The 16,990-nt window shown below is 39.2% G+C and overlaps 1 protein-coding gene across 2 annotated transcripts; it reads right to left on the bottom strand.

The window, feature by feature from the left end:
- Window positions 1-1,680: 1,680 nt before the first annotated feature.
- Window positions 1,681-9,114, bottom strand: LOC116249045 (plastoglobule-localized metallopeptidase 48, chloroplastic). 2 transcript variants are annotated; one of them, XM_031622157.2, is made up of 10 exons: window positions 8,871-9,113; window positions 8,687-8,776; window positions 7,542-7,599; window positions 6,800-6,867; window positions 5,248-5,427; window positions 4,424-4,520; window positions 4,192-4,301; window positions 2,647-2,780; window positions 2,188-2,364; window positions 1,681-2,067 (listed from the first exon to the last, which is right to left on the bottom strand). In XM_031622157.2, exons 1-9 carry the CDS (start codon window positions 8,952-8,954, stop codon window positions 2,217-2,219), a joined length of 969 nt encoding a protein of 322 aa, XP_031478017.1. In that variant the 5' UTR covers window positions 8,955-9,113; the 3' UTR covers window positions 1,681-2,067; window positions 2,188-2,216. The 2 variants fall into 2 exon arrangements, 1 of the variants encoding a protein (XP_031478017.1); XR_004171083.2 differs by lacking the exon at window positions 1,681-2,067 and having other exon boundaries at window positions 2,226-2,364; window positions 2,647-2,782; window positions 8,871-9,114.
- Window positions 9,115-16,990: the final 7,876 nt, after the last annotated feature.

The following is a 16,990-nucleotide window of genomic DNA, read 5'->3' on the forward strand; positions in this document are numbered from 1 at the left end:
ATTTGAACCTGAATATATGAATATCCGAAAAGGCAGATATGGTTAAGAGTATGTCCAATTTGATTCCGCAACATTGATATCCCTACCTCTATCAGATTTCTACTTTCAATCTGAACTTCATAGTGGAAGGAAACTCAAGTATTGCTATAGCAATTTTTTTTCGTTTATGATTCTAGTTACACCAATACTTAGAGCCCACTCCTTTTACTTCTTCCCTCCCAACTGCCTTGCGTATCAAACCTGTTTGAGACCAGACGTTCGTCAACAAAGCAAATTATCGTCCCAAACCCTGCCTTCAAACCATGAAGCAGTCTCTCCAAGTTGTCTCGTTCCTTCAACTATTGACTGAACAGATTTCCATTCTTCCGTGAGGGACCATACTCCTCGCCCACCAGATTTTCTAAATCACTGAAAATAAACAAATTTTCCGACATCGGTTCCGTTCAACCATTTCATCTTCAAATTCACCTTAGACCCGGTGTAAGTTCCTCCTTAGCCCTCTGCCACGGAATCCGTCTCAAAGTTCTTAATTATGAAGTCCCACACCCCCCATAGCCTTGGAACATCTGAAAATTTTGTGAAATGTTTCTTTCCTCCTCTTCCATGCACCATACACCTATTGGCTGTGCTCATTCCCGTATCTTCCGGATTATATATCCTAAGTGAGCAACTTCTGCTCAGAGGCAACAGACCAGATAACTCCTTCCTCCAGTTCTCCTTCACACTTTTTTCTGTAATCCACCCCCCCCCCCCCCCCCCAGAGTTTCTTACCTTTATCTTCAACCCATGTTCTTTACATCAAACTTTTTCTCATATTGAATCACCAACTCTCCACAATGGGTCTCTTTTATAATGCCATCCACCAACAAAGTGCCAAGAATTATACGAAGGCTACCCATTCCTCATCTTAGAATTTGAGCAAGCCTTATGCTCTTCTCTTGTGAGCGTGAATGTAACTATTGATGGTTTTTCAGGATTCACTCTCAACCCTGCCTGCGCTTCCAACCCAACCAGTTACTTCGACTGTGGTTGATAGATTTAATCAAGTGATGCTTATTAAAAAAATACAGAAAGTAGTCTCGTTTTGAAATTATAGGCAAAAAGTAATCCCACAAATGAGAATTTCTCTTCTACGTAAGATAGAGAACAATGTCAACTTTTCAAATCGTTTGCATCAACCTGGCCACAATTGAAAATGCCAGTCCACTTCCATCTCTCTTATTAGGTGAGATTTTTACTATAGTCATGGAGCTTGTTTTCAGGATTTTCTGCCCAAAAAGAAAATTTCATGATAAATAAAGAACAATTATGTTGGTTGAGAAAATCTCAATAGGACATTATTTCAGGAAGGTGCAGCAAATTAAACAACAAATTGAAAAAAAAAAAAACAGGATCAATATTGTTGTAGCAGGTTTGTGGAAACCCCATGTTGGACCAAAAACGACAAGGACCAAAGAGAGGATGGGAACTGAATATCATTCTATCATATAAGAAGCAGCTGAACCGAAAGGAAAAAGGGGCGAGAGATATAGGCACATGCAAGGAGAAGCAGACTAGCCGTTAAGTATATCCAGCAGAATCTTGCAGCTGCAATGGTTCGTTCCCAAACTAAGAAAAATCAACTCGGGCCAATGATAGAACATACATGCAAACAGCAGAAATATGATGGGACGCCCAAAGTATCACAAGACATTTAATGATATAATCAAAGAATCGAGGTCCATCTGACAATTTTCTAAGTATATGCCTACACTTCATGATAGCACGGCACTGTATTATGTGTGAGAACGTCTTATTTTCTTACATATTAAAGTTTGTAGTGGGATCCTGTGGTAGATTACAAACATCTCATATATGCAAGTCGCCTCCAAGTAGACAAAATGATCCACGGCGAGACCAAGTCCACCGCCATCGAGATTGAAGTCACCTGCCCATGCCTGATGTAAAAGATAATAGCTACACCCTTTGGTCTTCACATTTGGTCTTCAGAATGTGCTACTTTTCACATGCAGCTCTGGGACTCGTAGCGATGGATGTGCTAGCAGATTCAATTGAATATATTTACAGCTGTTTTGGAAGAAGGAAAACAGAACAGGAAAAATCAACAGAGATCAAGGCAAACAAGTGGAGAGTCTTCTGACCAAACAAAATGTCTATAAGTTCAACCATAAGTAATCAGGGACACACCTTTTATATACTGGCTTCCATGCGTGATGTCACATCTGATGCTGTTGACCATACATGGTGCTCATCTCTGTCGCACGTTTAAGAAGATACCTGTATTCCTGACTTCTTGACCATTCATCAATTTCCCGTGCACGTAAAACAGGCAATGGATGAGACAGTTGGCTCGTCTGTGCATTCCTGAAGCCATATTCACAGGAATATATAGTCAATTGTGTATGTGTTTGCCTAACAAATTGCACAAATTCAAACCTAAACCAGCTCCTACCACGAAGTGCAAGCACATGAATCAGTGAAGTTGGTGAGAACATGCATTTATTTGTTAGCTATGAAATTTAGATGTATAAAAGCCTTACACATGGACCGATATATGTGAACATGAACTTCCAAGTGTTTCACAAATAAAAAGCAAATGAAAGAACACGTGGAAAGGCTACTGAAGATCGATTATGATATTTTCACCTTATATACCATCCCAATGGGCTTGAAGAGGCCTTGTCATATGAGCGAGCCTGCTCAAGAAAGGCATCCACATTCAACTGATCGGCCAAGGATGGGCAGCCTCCTGCTAGTTTCATCAATACCGAGATGACCACCTCTTGATTCACAAGAATACAAGTTCAAACTTAGTTATTAAAGCAAATGAGAAATGCCAAAATTTAACGCTCGAAGAGAATACAGTCATCCTCATGCAAGTTTCACATCTAAACATAGGAAAAAAAAAAGCAATATATTTCTTTTAAGGTAAAAGATGGAAAAGTTTTAGAAAAATCAACACAAAAAGAACAAAAACAAGAGTGACTACACAAAAGGAGGACAAATAAAGTGATTACACACACACACACACACATAATAGCCGCAAAAAACACATGAACAACAAGCAAAATAAGCCAGCCAAACAAAACAGCAAAAAAAGGCCAAAACAAAAAAAAAACATTTTTTTTCATTTTAGGTGCCTTTTTATCCTTTTTAAGGAAAGACCATAGTGACACATAACGTCTCGGAGTTTTAAACGGCAAGGTTTTTCTCGGGTATAATACGGCATGCTTAAAAAATACAGGGAAAAAAGGAAAAAAAAACAGTATTTTTTTAAATTAAAAAAGAAAAAATAAAATAAGTGAGAAAATAATAACACAAGCATCAAAAGATAAGTAGGTTTGCAACAAATAAAAAATAGAAAAAGAAAAAAAAAACTGTTTGGCATTACAAAAATAAAAAAAAATGAAAAAAAGTGAAAAAAGGCGTTAAAAATGCATTTTGTTCATTTTTCATGTTTTTTTCGAAAAAACACATTTTTTTAAAGTTTTAAACGGCATTTCATTTTCTCGTGTTTTTTTTAAAATAATGTGTTTTTGTGACTATCGAAAGACTACTTGTTTCAATTTTCTAATTTTTATTTGTTACTTATCTATTTATTTTTTTGATGTTCACTTATTAGTTTCTCATCTATTTTATTTTTCTATAAATTTTAGGATTTTTTATTTTTTTAAATTTACCATATTTTTTCCATTTTTTTCAAGTTTGATGTATTATACCCAAGAAAAACCTCACCGTTTAAAACTCGAAAAGGATATTTGTGGCTATATATATGCCTAAAATCAATTAGCCAAGTCCTAATAGGGGACAAATGCATTCCCAGAACAAGCATGTGGTAATGATTGTCTCTTTTTTCGAACAAAGTCAACTAAAAATATCAAATATAACTCTTCGCTTCAAAGATGATAAAAGGCTTAACTAGAGTAGCTATATCACTTAACATTACTTTTCCAAATTAAACCTGTTGGTTGCTCTAGAACTTGCATAGTAGGCCACAGAAATATCAAACTAAAACCTTAACCACATAGATGTCTAGTCAATTTCTGGCAGCTTAAAGAATGATATTCCATATTCTGAGAAGGTGGATTCTTCACTGCCGAGCTCCTCATTTTTCTGTTTCCTTGCCCTAAATTTGAAAGGAGAACCAAAACATCCTTTTCTAGGAATATGGTAATTCAGGAGCCTCTCTACCTTCGGATTTTGCGAAACAAGAAGTGCAGCTCTATCACAAGTCAACTCAGCTGCACGGAGCCACCTGAATAGTTGTTCTTCCAAATTTTGTGCTATAAATCCACCCAGCCCTGAAAGAAGCAGAAACACTCCAAGTGAATTTTGTCCCCTGAGTCCAAGACTCCAAACACATATATTGAAAGGTAGGCATGTGTTTCCAATTCTAGCTTTAGAATTATAGATGTTAACTCACCAGGAATAGTGTATGCACCCAAGGTCAGAATGTTGGCGAAGGTAAGCCACACCCCATGATCGCATTTCAAATGGCCTAGCTCATGAGCCATGACAGCCTAGAAAACAAGCATGAAGAAGGAAAAAGTTAAGCGCTTTGTTTTTCCTTTTCCTCTTGATACAAATGGTGTAAAGAAGACATCCAGCAACCCGCACAAGAACATTTATTTCCTTTAGCAGTACAACTATATATTTTAAAAGTTTAACAGGCGCTATATTATATTGCCTGCTTTCTCAAACATCAACTTCCTGAATGTGCTATAAAAAACAATGTTCTTGACAGAAAGTATGCCACTTTCAAAAGGAAAAACTCAAATGAACTACTCAAAGAGAGGACTGTGATAATTGTGCAGGTTCATTCAAAATTGGATAATGAATTGTGTTCCTCAACAGTCAATAGGAATACAATCCTCCTCAATTCATGAATAGGCATTATAGCTGTTGCTAGAGCTACTATAATCCTGCTTATACAATGATATGAATTAAATAAACTACAGAACTTGTATTCATGGGCATCATCCATATGAAATCTCTCTCTCCCCACTCTTATATATGTGTGTGCGAGTGTGTCTATGCATGTAGATACATATGAACGTGAGTATTTATATATGAATCTTCACATACATACATATCATTCTGCAGACAGAGATTTTAAATAAAGTGCTTGGCGACTGTGCAACACAAGTTTATATTCATGCACAGTAATGACAGAAAGCATTTAAACCAACTAAGCAAATACTGAGTTAGAATCAACTACAAAGAATGTTGAAAGAGACACAACAAAACCTGCAATTCTTTTCTTGTCAATAGCTCCACAAGGCTTGTGTGCACAACGACGAATGGCTTCCTACCACTAATGGCAAGTGTATATGCATTTGGAACAGGATTTTGACGAATATAGAGATCTGGAGCTTCAACATTCAGTATTGCAGCAGCCTCAACCATCAATGTATGAAGATCAGAGAGCTGACAAGGGAACATGAAAGGAGTTATATGTAAGCTGTAAAACAGTCTGCAAACAGTTAGCAGTGCAACTAAGAACTGTAAATGAACTTTTTGGGGTTGAAAATCAACAACCAACAAAAAGAGTATACATGTGGAAACCCCAAATCAGCTAATTCTGTAAAGAAATGGCTTAGTTGTTTGGTGTCAATTGTAAATTTTGAAGAAGTAATTAGAATATCTCCTCAATTTGTTTTCGGGTGGACTCAAAGAGAAAAGGATAATGGTTCTGGCAACAAGACAATGGAAGTTGACCATGGGCTCCACTCTGGGTCAGAGTATCACTCATATAACGCAGAAGTCCAAATATTTCAGATGGTTCAGCAATAACGATGAAAACAAAAATTAATAAGGAGATTGTGCTACACACAGTTCTTCCAGATAAATAAACATTACAAACGAACAGTTGAACGCCAAGGAGTACAAGGATTTTATGATTTTTATGTGAAATTTTAAAAGCTGCCCCCTTGAGGATGTCATCCATCATATCATAGTCCAAACTCCATCATAATCCAAAATTTCTGCACCAATAGAGTGTTCTAGTTTTCTGGCTAACATTTTAGGGACACAAGAAAACAAATGTGGTAAATGTACTAAATCTGTACTAGAATATTCATAGAGGTTCCTTTTGTTCCTATTGGTCCTTTAAGAATGAAGTTTAATTTAGGATATCAAATGCAGTTCTCAAATTACTTGCAGTAAAGAACTAGGAACTACCCTATATGGTTTCTAAGACGTGCGGCAACTGCTTGGTACTAATTTAACTACACATGCAGGTCTGTTTTTGCGATAAGAAAGGCATTTTTGAGTGCAATCCAAAAATAGTAAAAAACTTCTACTCTCGTCGGGGAATAATCTTGGGCACGACAAAATCCATTGCTTCGAAATACTTATGACTTATGAGATGATAACAGATTACAAGGTTTAAACTGTTTGCCCTATGTTCAACAACCTTCAGGTATTCAAAAGTTTCTGCAACTACCAAGGCAGAAATTTATCAAAAGCTAAATGAACGCCATGATTTAGATGTCTATAAAGATTTGATGACACAAGTTTGTCACCTAGTAAAATTTGCTGACCACAACTGCTGACTTCATTCCTACAACCAAGACAATTTCTGGAAAAACTAAAACCTACTGGGACTTAAAAGACAATGATTGAAAATGAGCCAAAACCTGCACAGTCTAAGACTCTAAAGACTGTGGAGCCAATAGAAAGCTAAAAGCTTCTCTTGTGGGTAAATTTTGTCCTTATAGGTATCAAATTAAAGCAGCAAAAACACTGAAATAATCACTCTTTTCAGATTAGATCTTCACCAATTGGTGAATACCCATACCTGATTTTCAGTCACAAGAACAGATGTCCCTATATTTTCAAGAAGCATCACTTGCTCCGAAATTGGTCCTGCACAGAAAACAGTTTCAATCATTGATTTTGATTATCTAAGTGATAATGGAAGAAAATTCATAAAACTTAGCACCTAGCAGCTAATTGTGTAGTCTCCATATATTTGGTGCTTCTATGTTGGATCAGGATACTGTATACGTTGTGATTTGAACCAATTTTATGTCTTCATTATCCAGTGTGTGAACGTAACCTTAACAATGCAATTTGTTCAGATGATTTTATAGTTCAATTTTATTGGTGGAGACTAGCACTTAAGGAGAAAGAAAAAGAGAATGGTGATGATATGGACAGAAAAAAGGGGAATAAAAAGGAGAAGGAACTACTAGGGAGCAGGGACTTCATATGCAATAACAAAGGGAAAATCACAAACAGGAAAGTGCATGAGTTATGAAGCACCTTAAGATAGACAAACCTCATTAAGAAAGGACCACTGTACTAAATAAGCTATCCCATTTTTTAGTACAATTTGTTTCAAATTTGGGACGTAATGCAAATAAGAACACCAGTTGATACAATTGCTTTAGTGGAAGTCGTGTCAGAAATGAATTTGACAAATAAAAATTCAAGCATTAGATGAAATATAACATTTGGCAACTCACTGTTCACTGAAAGGATCCTATCAAAACAATAACTTTGAAGACGTGTATTATGAAAAGGATAGCAACAGTTACCTAGTAAGGCCTTGCCAAGCTCATTCAGTCCAGGAATTGCCCTCAAAAGTAATGTGTTCTAAGATCAGTAAAAACAACTTATTAGCAATATAATAAATTGAAATAGATTCCAAAATTGTAGCATAGAGTATTTTGCAGGTGAAGAACTATGCCTCCAAGGAAAAGCCTTCACTATATGGGGAACTCAGGATAAAAGAGGGATTGCCATTAAAATGAATTATCTTGTTTGTACGTAGGAATATATCTTGATAAGCTTCATTAATTGATGTATACACCATTTCCTTTGTTTAATCAATAACATTTAAGCAGAAGTGGAAAAAAGAGAGAACGGGATACTTTTGAACCGCTAAATGTCAAGCAGCTGATATAGCTAAAAGGTAAAACCAGCTATGGTACAAAGCTATAGAAAGGCTTTTCCTCTAGCAGCTTATGACTACGGTCAAACTTCTTCAACAAAAAGTCCTCTCATACACCAGCCATGTCTAACTCCACCGTAGAACAAGATGGCTTAGGATGAAATGTTCCAACCTACTCTGCCTGAACATGTCTTTTCAGAAGGTACGCTAAGAAAAAATAAAGTAGACGAAAAATAAACATTTCTCCCTGGGAATTCTATCGTAAATATAGCAACAACGACAAGAAACTGGTATTCAGATAAAGCAAGGGAACCGAATTAATTTCTACTGCATATAATAGAACGAAGGTTTTCGGTTACAAAAAGAAGAAACATATTTCAAGGCCCACAAATTTTGCTTCAATCTTGTAAACGAATTAAACGAAGAAAGAACAGCCTCTTTCTAGATGATCAAAAAAATCGAAACTTCCCGTCTCATCAGCCGCTCCAATTCAAATTCCAAAAACAACAAGAAGCCACATATTTATTTCAATCACCTCTAAACAAACTCCGAGAATAAATTCAGAGTAGACGCTCGTCTTGGCGAGGATTCGTCACAATCAGACATCCCAAATCTCCAGAGAAAGTACTAACTACACAATTCAACGACCGAATGCAACAAAAAAGAAAACGTATTACTCGAGCAATTTTGGACAACAAAGGCAAACAGTCAACTCTCTCTTCCACCCGAACTCGAAAAAATCGAAAGTCCCAATCCCTCAACACAACACACTGAAGTAGGAGACTTAACCTGCTTGTCAAGAGGGTGCCTGAAATCATCTGCCTGCAGGTCTCGGAAGACCATGGCCGCTCGACAAACCGCAACTCTACCCCTTGGCGCCTGCTCCACTCAAGGTACTATCGGGATCAGGCGAGAAGCAGAAAGAAAGAAGAAAAAGACGGACTAACTCCAGTACGAGCATAGCACGGATTACCTTCGGTACGGCAGAACTGAAGAAGGTTGAAGGAAGGCAAGGCTTCCTCGGGAGGGAGGAAGGAGGAAGGAGCACCCCCGCCATCGATTCACCGATGAATCGATCAGGGGAGCGGGAGATTGAGAGACAAAGCGAGAGGAGCAAGAGGAGAAGAAGGGGACGAATGGGAGGGAGACTTGGAGCGAGGGCGTTCACATCCCCCGTCCGTGGAAGGCGTCTGCCGCCACCTCCCTGTCGATGGAACCCATGGCAGACTTTGTTCGATAAGTGGGTCCCGCTATGGATTTTTCGAGTTCTGATTCTTCTGCGAATGGTGGGGACAATTAATTCCTAAATAAGGCAATGTTGTGCATGGGTAAGAAGTCCCGTTCAGATCGCAGCCATACTCACAGCGACAGCCCCACCTCGGGCCCGCCTCCTTGTCTAAACCCCGGATGAGCCCTGGCCTGATTATATATATATATATATATATATATATATATATATATATAAAATTTAATATTCAATGTAATTATTATAATAAAATAAACATATATTATTTGGTATTTGGTACAGTTGAATTCAATTTGACCCAACATAAACCCAATTTTAGGGTTTTGGTTTGAGTCGAACTGGATATCCAGTATCCATCAAGTACTGTCTTGATGCCACCTTATGGGCAATTGTATGTGCTAAGCTCCAGGTGATTGTAGGTTTAATAAAATAAACGATTATAAAAAAAGAAAAAAATGGTAGTGGGAGAGATTGAATGCTGCCATGTACTCGATTTTGTTGGATGGTTAAAATATTTTAAAATTTTGTCATTAAAATAATCATTAGATTGACATTAATTACAATTTATGGTACAGTGCAGTGCTAGTTGATGATAACTTTAGTGACAATTTATAATTCTTTATCAATGAACTTTTAGATTTTAGTCATCTAAGAACACTTAACACACGATAACATTGTCTTTTATTAAACATTAAGGAAATGAAATGGATTCTGGTGGATGGCAAAATATTTAACTACCATCACTAAAAACATTATATTACAATGATGTATAATGTAGTGACAGTTTGCCATGCTTTTAATAATGGTTTATAGTGTCATTAACATTTTAAATATTTAGCCATCACAATTGGCTGGTTTCAGTTTTCTTATGTTTCGATACTATTACTCTTTGTCTACAACTTTTCCATGGCATTGTTTCCATAAGTCAAAGTTTACTTTTGTAAAAAGAAAATTTAAAATTAAATCTAGATGCAATAATAGTCTTGCTTAATGCTCAATGTTGTTAATATCGGTATTGTATCATAGCAATGGTATTAATACACTGCGTTATGAATATTGGGTTTATAATATTGCCCTTTTTAAATTAAAAACAAGAATTTCAAATAGGAAGAATTTTCAAACATTATGAATGTTTTCTCTCTCCCCCTCAATCTTTATGTGCCTCTCTCCTAGGGCTGGGCGTCGGGCCGGTGCCGGCCCGGCCCGTTTAGGCCTGATAAATTAAAAAAAAATATTTTTTATTTTTGTTTAAATAATATTTTTTATTCTTAATAAATATATTTTATATTAAAAAATGTTATTTTATAATTAAAAAATATTTTTTTTAATTTAAATGGGCCCGCCCTTACCCTCTCCCCCTTTAGTTTCCCTAATTTCTCTAATGCCAAATTTTTTTTGTTTGGCCACCGTCACCATAACAGGTCGCCACCTTTGTCTATTTCCTACGTAATTCGGTTGGCCTAACAAAGTGTTCGATACGAATATAACAAGTTTATCAACAGTGCATGACACACCAACCACCACTCTAGCTGGATGCTATTGTCCAACAAGTCACCATACAGTTATTGCCTATTGGTTTGCTTTATATAGCTATTAATTTCTGCTCATATTACAAAGAATTTAACTAAATTAAGTAGAATCACTTTGCATGATGTTCACAATATGTAGCTAAAGGTATTTTCGTTGGCAAGGCTCAAACACTATTTCTCTCATGTATAATAAACATTTGTTAAGATGATGTTTGCAGCCTTTTACGAGCGAATAGTTTTTTTAGTATCTAGTTGCATAATATTATTGAAGATAAGTAAAAGCTCCATTTTGCCCATTTTTCAAACGGTAGATGACAAGAAACATGTTAAGCAACTTTTGCCATTGCCATTTCAGCAAGGACAATGTTACAAGCAACATTCTTTTGGAGCTGCTGCATGTTGTGAAATTGGCTTTGGTTATGCAGCTCATTTTGCAAATCCTTCTGTGAAAAGGATAATGATGTGGCTGAAAGTTGTACAAGTGTGTAGGGAATAGAAAGTTGTAGAAGCAATTATTATAAATGAAACTGATTTATTTTTTCATTATGTCATTCCTTTAAAAGAACTTTGATCTATATATACCTTGTAACAATGTCAATGTAATGAATGAATTCTTTCTAGCCAAGTTCCATTTCTCTAGTTTTGTTATGTTTCCTGTACTATTTCTATGTGCGCTAGCTAAGCATGAAGCTTCGTCCTACCAAGTGCCTACGTTTAGAAGTTCTCCACCAATTGGATCATAATCTTCAGTTGATTTAAACATAGCTAAGTTTTGTAATCCACATTATCTTCAACACTCCAATAAAAATGTGAATGTGCTTGTCTCTCTACTGCTCACAAGAGAGATGATACTACTTAAGGCAGTGGTACTTAAGATTGCTTTTATTGATGGAAACCTTTCCCAACCAGACCTTTATTTTCCTTCGCCCATTTTCTAGAGGCATAGCAATCACATGGTATAATTTTAAACTTATATCAAATGGTCTTGATAATAGCATGATTTATATAAGTTATAGTGGCGAGGTATAAACAAATTTGAAAGATCGCTTTACACATAATACAACACCTTGTAAGTTTTAAAACAAAAATTTGTGATTAGTTGCTGGAAAATGGCCTTTGATCAGGCAGGTCTGTTGCTGGTCACGGTAGAGCGGCAGTGACGATACAAGTCTGTTCTACCACAGATTTGATTACCCAAATGATCTCCGATCTTTATGAAAATTGAGTATGTGATATATCAGACCTCAAGACAATTCCAACGGCATATTACACGCATTGAGATTCTCAGAGAATCGTCAGATCCAAATTGAAGAACAGCAACCTACTGTCGGATGCGACAGAGTCACAACCGAGGAAGTCGTTCTGTTTCTCCTATGATTTGACCAACCAAATGACTCCAATTGCCACAAATTTAGGTATGTTGTAGAGGATGCTGAGATAATTCCGATGATATATGACACGTCCTCTAACTCTTGGTAGATCTTCCGATCTTGCTGTTTGAACAGACAGGTATTTCTGAATGTTCGCCTGAACGCTCGACCGAGTCCGAGCTTTCTTCCGTGAATCAACCCAAGGGTAAATATCAAGGGGAACTCGAGTACTTGCCTGGTTTACAGGATTGGTCAGTTGTCTTTGTAGCCTTCGAACGACTCCACTAGATCCATGAAAAAATCAACCTTTGGCAGCCTTCCCGGTAGAGATGTCGGCTTCTCAACCCTTGTGTGTTTGTAAAAGAAGGCACCGAGATCTCTAACCTTTGTGTGGGGTATTTTGTGGACTTGTAAAAGACGTGGTACGTCGGAGCTTGCCTCGAATCCAAGAGATGTATCCTTCAGTCGAGTGGGTTAAGGAGAAGACAAGAAAGGGAAGAAGGGAGAGAGTAGACCGTCGGGTTTTGGAGTGAAGGGGGAATGCCGACAGTGCAAGCCAGATTCAGCCAAGGGGGAAGGTAAGAAACGCCGCGGAAGAAAGGAGGCGCGTGGGGGAGAAGGAGACGAGAAGAAAGAGAAAGTTGAGGCCCAAATGAATTCCAATGCTATTGAAGCATAATTGAAAAACCCTAATTACAAAGCTTATATACATCAAGTGTCTTAGTTCTAACTATAACCCGAGACAAAACAAAAGCAAATACGAGTCTAATGTGTCTCAAACTGAGACGGTACAAAAAGTACTAAAACAAAGAACCAAATCAAATGGGCGCCTGGATCCAATTATGTACCACACGCTCCAATGTGTCTTGGACTTATGGGTCCGAGTATGACCTTGCAGGTTGCTTCTTCTGCTTGTGCCCATGCTTGGCTGTGCGTAGTGCAGTGGCCTGCTGCTCTTGGCGTTCCACGCCAAGGTCAACCTCACTAGAAACTGATGCTATCGGCCTGCCAAGCAGTACTTGGCATGCCTACCTGCAACTCACGCCGCTGGTCGACTCTGCTCTAGTGCTCTTGGCTAGGCATTCGGCCATCCTCGACAGTGCCAGAATTAAGCATGTATCAGATCCACCCTCCTTAGATCGAGCTTGACCCCAAGCTCATGCCACGATGTCTCCATGGGTGATCTGTACCGCTCCAACCAACTCCCCCCAACTCCTATGCATTTTATTAGGTCCGTAATCCCTGGGTAAGAGCTCTAGGGAGTTCCTCTGAAGAGGAAACCGTCACCTTAGCATCCTCGTATAAACCTGTAAGATGACTCCCATATTCCTCTTTCCAACTAGCATCTGACCACCTTGTCTTTACCTTGGACCATAGTCCCATGGTATAATGCCAAGTAGTGACCTTTGCTGCCCAAGAATATACTTGGGCTCTTGCGGTTTCTCCATCTTCATGCGTGGATTGCCCCTATCATGGATCTGCCATATACAATCTTTTCTTGGGTCCTCATGTTGGCCCCTAAGGAGTAACTGTGGTCCTATAGTACCAACCACATCCAGCCATGCTTTAGTTGCGCTATCAATTCCCGGATCATGAGTTAGGGGCGAGTGAATAGATCCAAGAACTAGGATCTCTAGTAGACTCAGTGACTCTTCAAGCTCTGATGTATAGCCTACTAGGCCGGGGTATTGGATCTCTTCCAAGGCATGGGAAAAAGACTCACTATCTCATTGTGGTTTGGTTCCTTTTTGGCCATCCTTTCATGAGCATCACATAAGTCAACTTCTTTTTGGAGTAGCCCACGAAAGGTTGTCCTCTGTAGGTTGCTCCTCTCATTTTCCGTAGTACTACCACCCTCCTTAGGCTTTTCCTTACCCTTAGGAGTGAGGAGTTGCAGTGATAATTGTGCTCTTGGGGCACTTTGAACTTGCGTGGAAGATACAAGTTGACCATTCTCCTCAACATCTCTGAGTGGTTCCTTGACATCATCTTTTCGACTCAAGTTAGGGACTGCACATAAGGACTCGAGGATCCGATCTTCTTTGAGAACTACAAGGGGATCTCCTTTCCACTCTTCGTCATAGCCTTGGGTGGTACCGAGTTTGAGCTCATCTTGTAGTTGGCATCGTATCAACTCTACTTCATCGTTAAGCATGATGCTCTCAAAAGGTGCGAACTCATTCTTTCCATTCAAGTCCTTGACATTTTCAGCTAGCTTGACACATTGTTACCTTCTCATTCATCTTGGGCTCTATAACGCCGAAACTCTCAACCTTTTCCTCCCTTGGCTTCGGTTGGGCACTTGGTATCGTCCTCTTTGGATTGACAACAATCATAGGAGTTGGAGTGGGGTCACATGTAGTCAAGGTAGGGCAAGACACCAAGTGTGTTTCTCCATGATGAAATCTGGGCCTTGTAAGAAGACCTTTGTTTGAGTAGGCTCTTCCGTAAGCCTTAGTATTGCCGGTTTTTGATGGAGGTGGCCGAGTCGTTCTACCCATGACTTCTTTTTCACAACTTAGACTTGTGTTGCGCTTGAGAAAGGTTAGACTAGAAGTTTCAAGTATCTCTTTCCTTTTGCCACCTTGTACAATTAGGCCTTGGGCCACGGTCTTCAAGTGAACAACCCCTTGATTTAGGGCTGGTTTACCGGAGATCAATGCCTTAAACACTTCCTTGATTTCGTCGAGTGTTTGAAGATGATCATCGCTATTCTCCCACTCGTGACTTATCTGATATATTTCATTCTCATGTGTCGAAGATTTCTCATTATATGCTGCCCCCAATTTGTGCGGAGTGGTATTCACCTCACTTGGTGAATCCGAACCTTCACCATCTTCACTAAAAAACTCTGAGCCACTGCTATCATCATTAGATTCAAAGAAAGTTTTATCTTCATCTTCACTTTTGTCACTTGGCTCCATACAAGGTACTTTACGTTCATTAGCAACTAGAGGGAGTCTTGCCTCCAATACAAAATATTGGGTCAAAGATCCAACTTGGATAACATTTCCCCGAAAGATCGGCACCCTTCGTTGAGGTTTCACCTCAAATCCAACCACATTGAGCCTACCCATGTGACTGTAGTTGGTGATCATAAATGCACGGGTCACCTTATTGATGGCCAATTAAAAATGACGTCATTGTATACTAGGGTGTCGAAAACCCAAATCACAATCGGGATCTCTACCTGCCAGGATATAAACCCACCCTGGACCTTGGTCCAAATCTGCTCCTCGGATCAACATGGTGCTCTTCACACACACTTCGTTCTTGTAGGTGCTAAAAACCAAATCCATCATTGTCCTCTCAAGACGGGCACCCAAATGCGCCTTCCACTCTACCAAATCAAAAACTGCTGAAACAAAACGCTAGAAATCTGCTACTACTGAAACCAAAGCACTCACTACTTCTACTGAACTTAAATTGCTCAAAAACTGCCCATACAATCTTCGGTCTACTAATTGCACTTATGCCCTATGTGTGCTAAGGGAGGCAGAACCGCCTGTCAACGTGCCCGCCAGGCGCCTCAGTGACTATCTCTTGCTCTCAGCCGGGCCAAAAAGTGGGGCCTAAACTGTCACGTCCGCCTGACGCCTCGACAGCAACCTCGAGCTGAAGCACCTTAGGGTCGTGCAATGTGCATACCCGCAGTTAGACTGTTTTCAAGCAGTCCATAGACTAGTACAGAGATATGCCAAATGGTGAAATTTTGCCTCCAAACTTGGTCAGTACTAAGATATGATAATTATCTAACTACCCTCTCAATCTGAGCTCAATTCAACCTCAGAAAGCCTTCGAACCAACTTAATCTTGCTGGCAGACTGTTACTTGAACATGTTCTGTCCACCAAGCCTGTCTGGCTGGAAAATGGGCAAATATCCAAACTTGTCAAAAAAATGTCATTCAGTTCCCTATACAACCTTGAAGCACAAATTATTACGAAACTCTTCACCAATTTTCGGGCTATTCCGATTCTGTTTGTCCTTAGAAATCGCCGATATACTACTACTGGCTGCTACAAAAACTGCAGTCTATTCCTACCGCAAACTCCAAAATAGAAATCCAAAACAACTGCACACCAAAACTAGAACTGACTCAAAACCAGAAGTTGGCTACCTTCAAGTATGCTCTGATACCAACTGATAGGTTGATATCAGCCTATGGGAATCACCAAAATAGCCTATACAACTGGCTGTACCACAGAAATCCAACTCTCTACAAATTGAAATCTGCAACTCCTACTAGCACCGAAACACCACAATATGAAAAAGTTATCGGTTGTACTCCGATCTCACTCTGATACCAAATTGTTAGGACCCAGACCCGGCCAACGTTGACCAAGACCTCTGCCAGATGCTAATCCTCTCCCAAGATCTCTCGGAGGAGCCGTCAGACAAAAACTAAAAACAAGTTATTTACAAATTCAAAACCCGACCGGACAGGACCCTGGCACAAAATCTCCTAGGTAGCGGTACAAGTATAGTGTCTCCCAAGCCGTGAAACTTACTTCCTACTATAAAAAAGGAGGTTTGAAGGTCGTACAATGCGCGAGCGATACAAATGAAGCTCTCAATCTTCACTCACAAACCATACAATCAAACCATTCATATACCTTGTCATACATGCCTAATGAACGTGCAAACCACACCTAATCTCAATAGATAGGCCGCTGCCCCCGCAGTCGTGTCCTCAATTGTTGAGCCTTAGAGGTACCGCTGGTCATGGCGATGGCCGTAGCCGGGACAAAAAGTAAAGCATGGAAGATAACACCCAATCCACGTAGCTATAGGGGGTTAAGAAGTCATTGGCCAAGTCAATGTTTTGCTAAGTCTAGATGATGACCTGAGGTGAAGACCAATCCTCGGGTATTGCAGGAACGGGGAGTGAAGAGGCTCGGCCCTCCTGGCCGAGGACGAAGTATGCTCCCGTCGAAGGTGGCTGTAGC

This window comes from Nymphaea colorata, chromosome 2, assembly GCF_008831285.2.
Source record: "Nymphaea colorata isolate Beijing-Zhang1983 chromosome 2, ASM883128v2, whole genome shotgun sequence".
NCBI lineage: Eukaryota > Viridiplantae > Streptophyta > Magnoliopsida > Nymphaeales > Nymphaeaceae > Nymphaea > Nymphaea colorata.

What these genes read in the sequence shown, in the direction of transcription:
- LOC116249045 (XM_031622157.2), bottom strand. Translation starts at nt 8,954, where the DNA reads ATGGCGGGGGTGCTCCTTCCTCCTTCCTCCCTCCCGAGGAAGCCTTGC. An exon ending in TTGTTTCGCAAAATCCGAAG is followed by an intron (nt 2,781 to 4,191) that starts GTAGAGAGGCTC and finishes GTGAATCAAGAG; the next exon opens with GTGGTCATCTCGGTATTGAT. An exon ending in CCATTGGGATGGTATATAAG is followed by an intron (nt 2,365 to 2,646) that starts GTGAAAATATCA and finishes ATATGGCTTCAG; the next exon opens with GAATGCACAGACGAGCCAAC.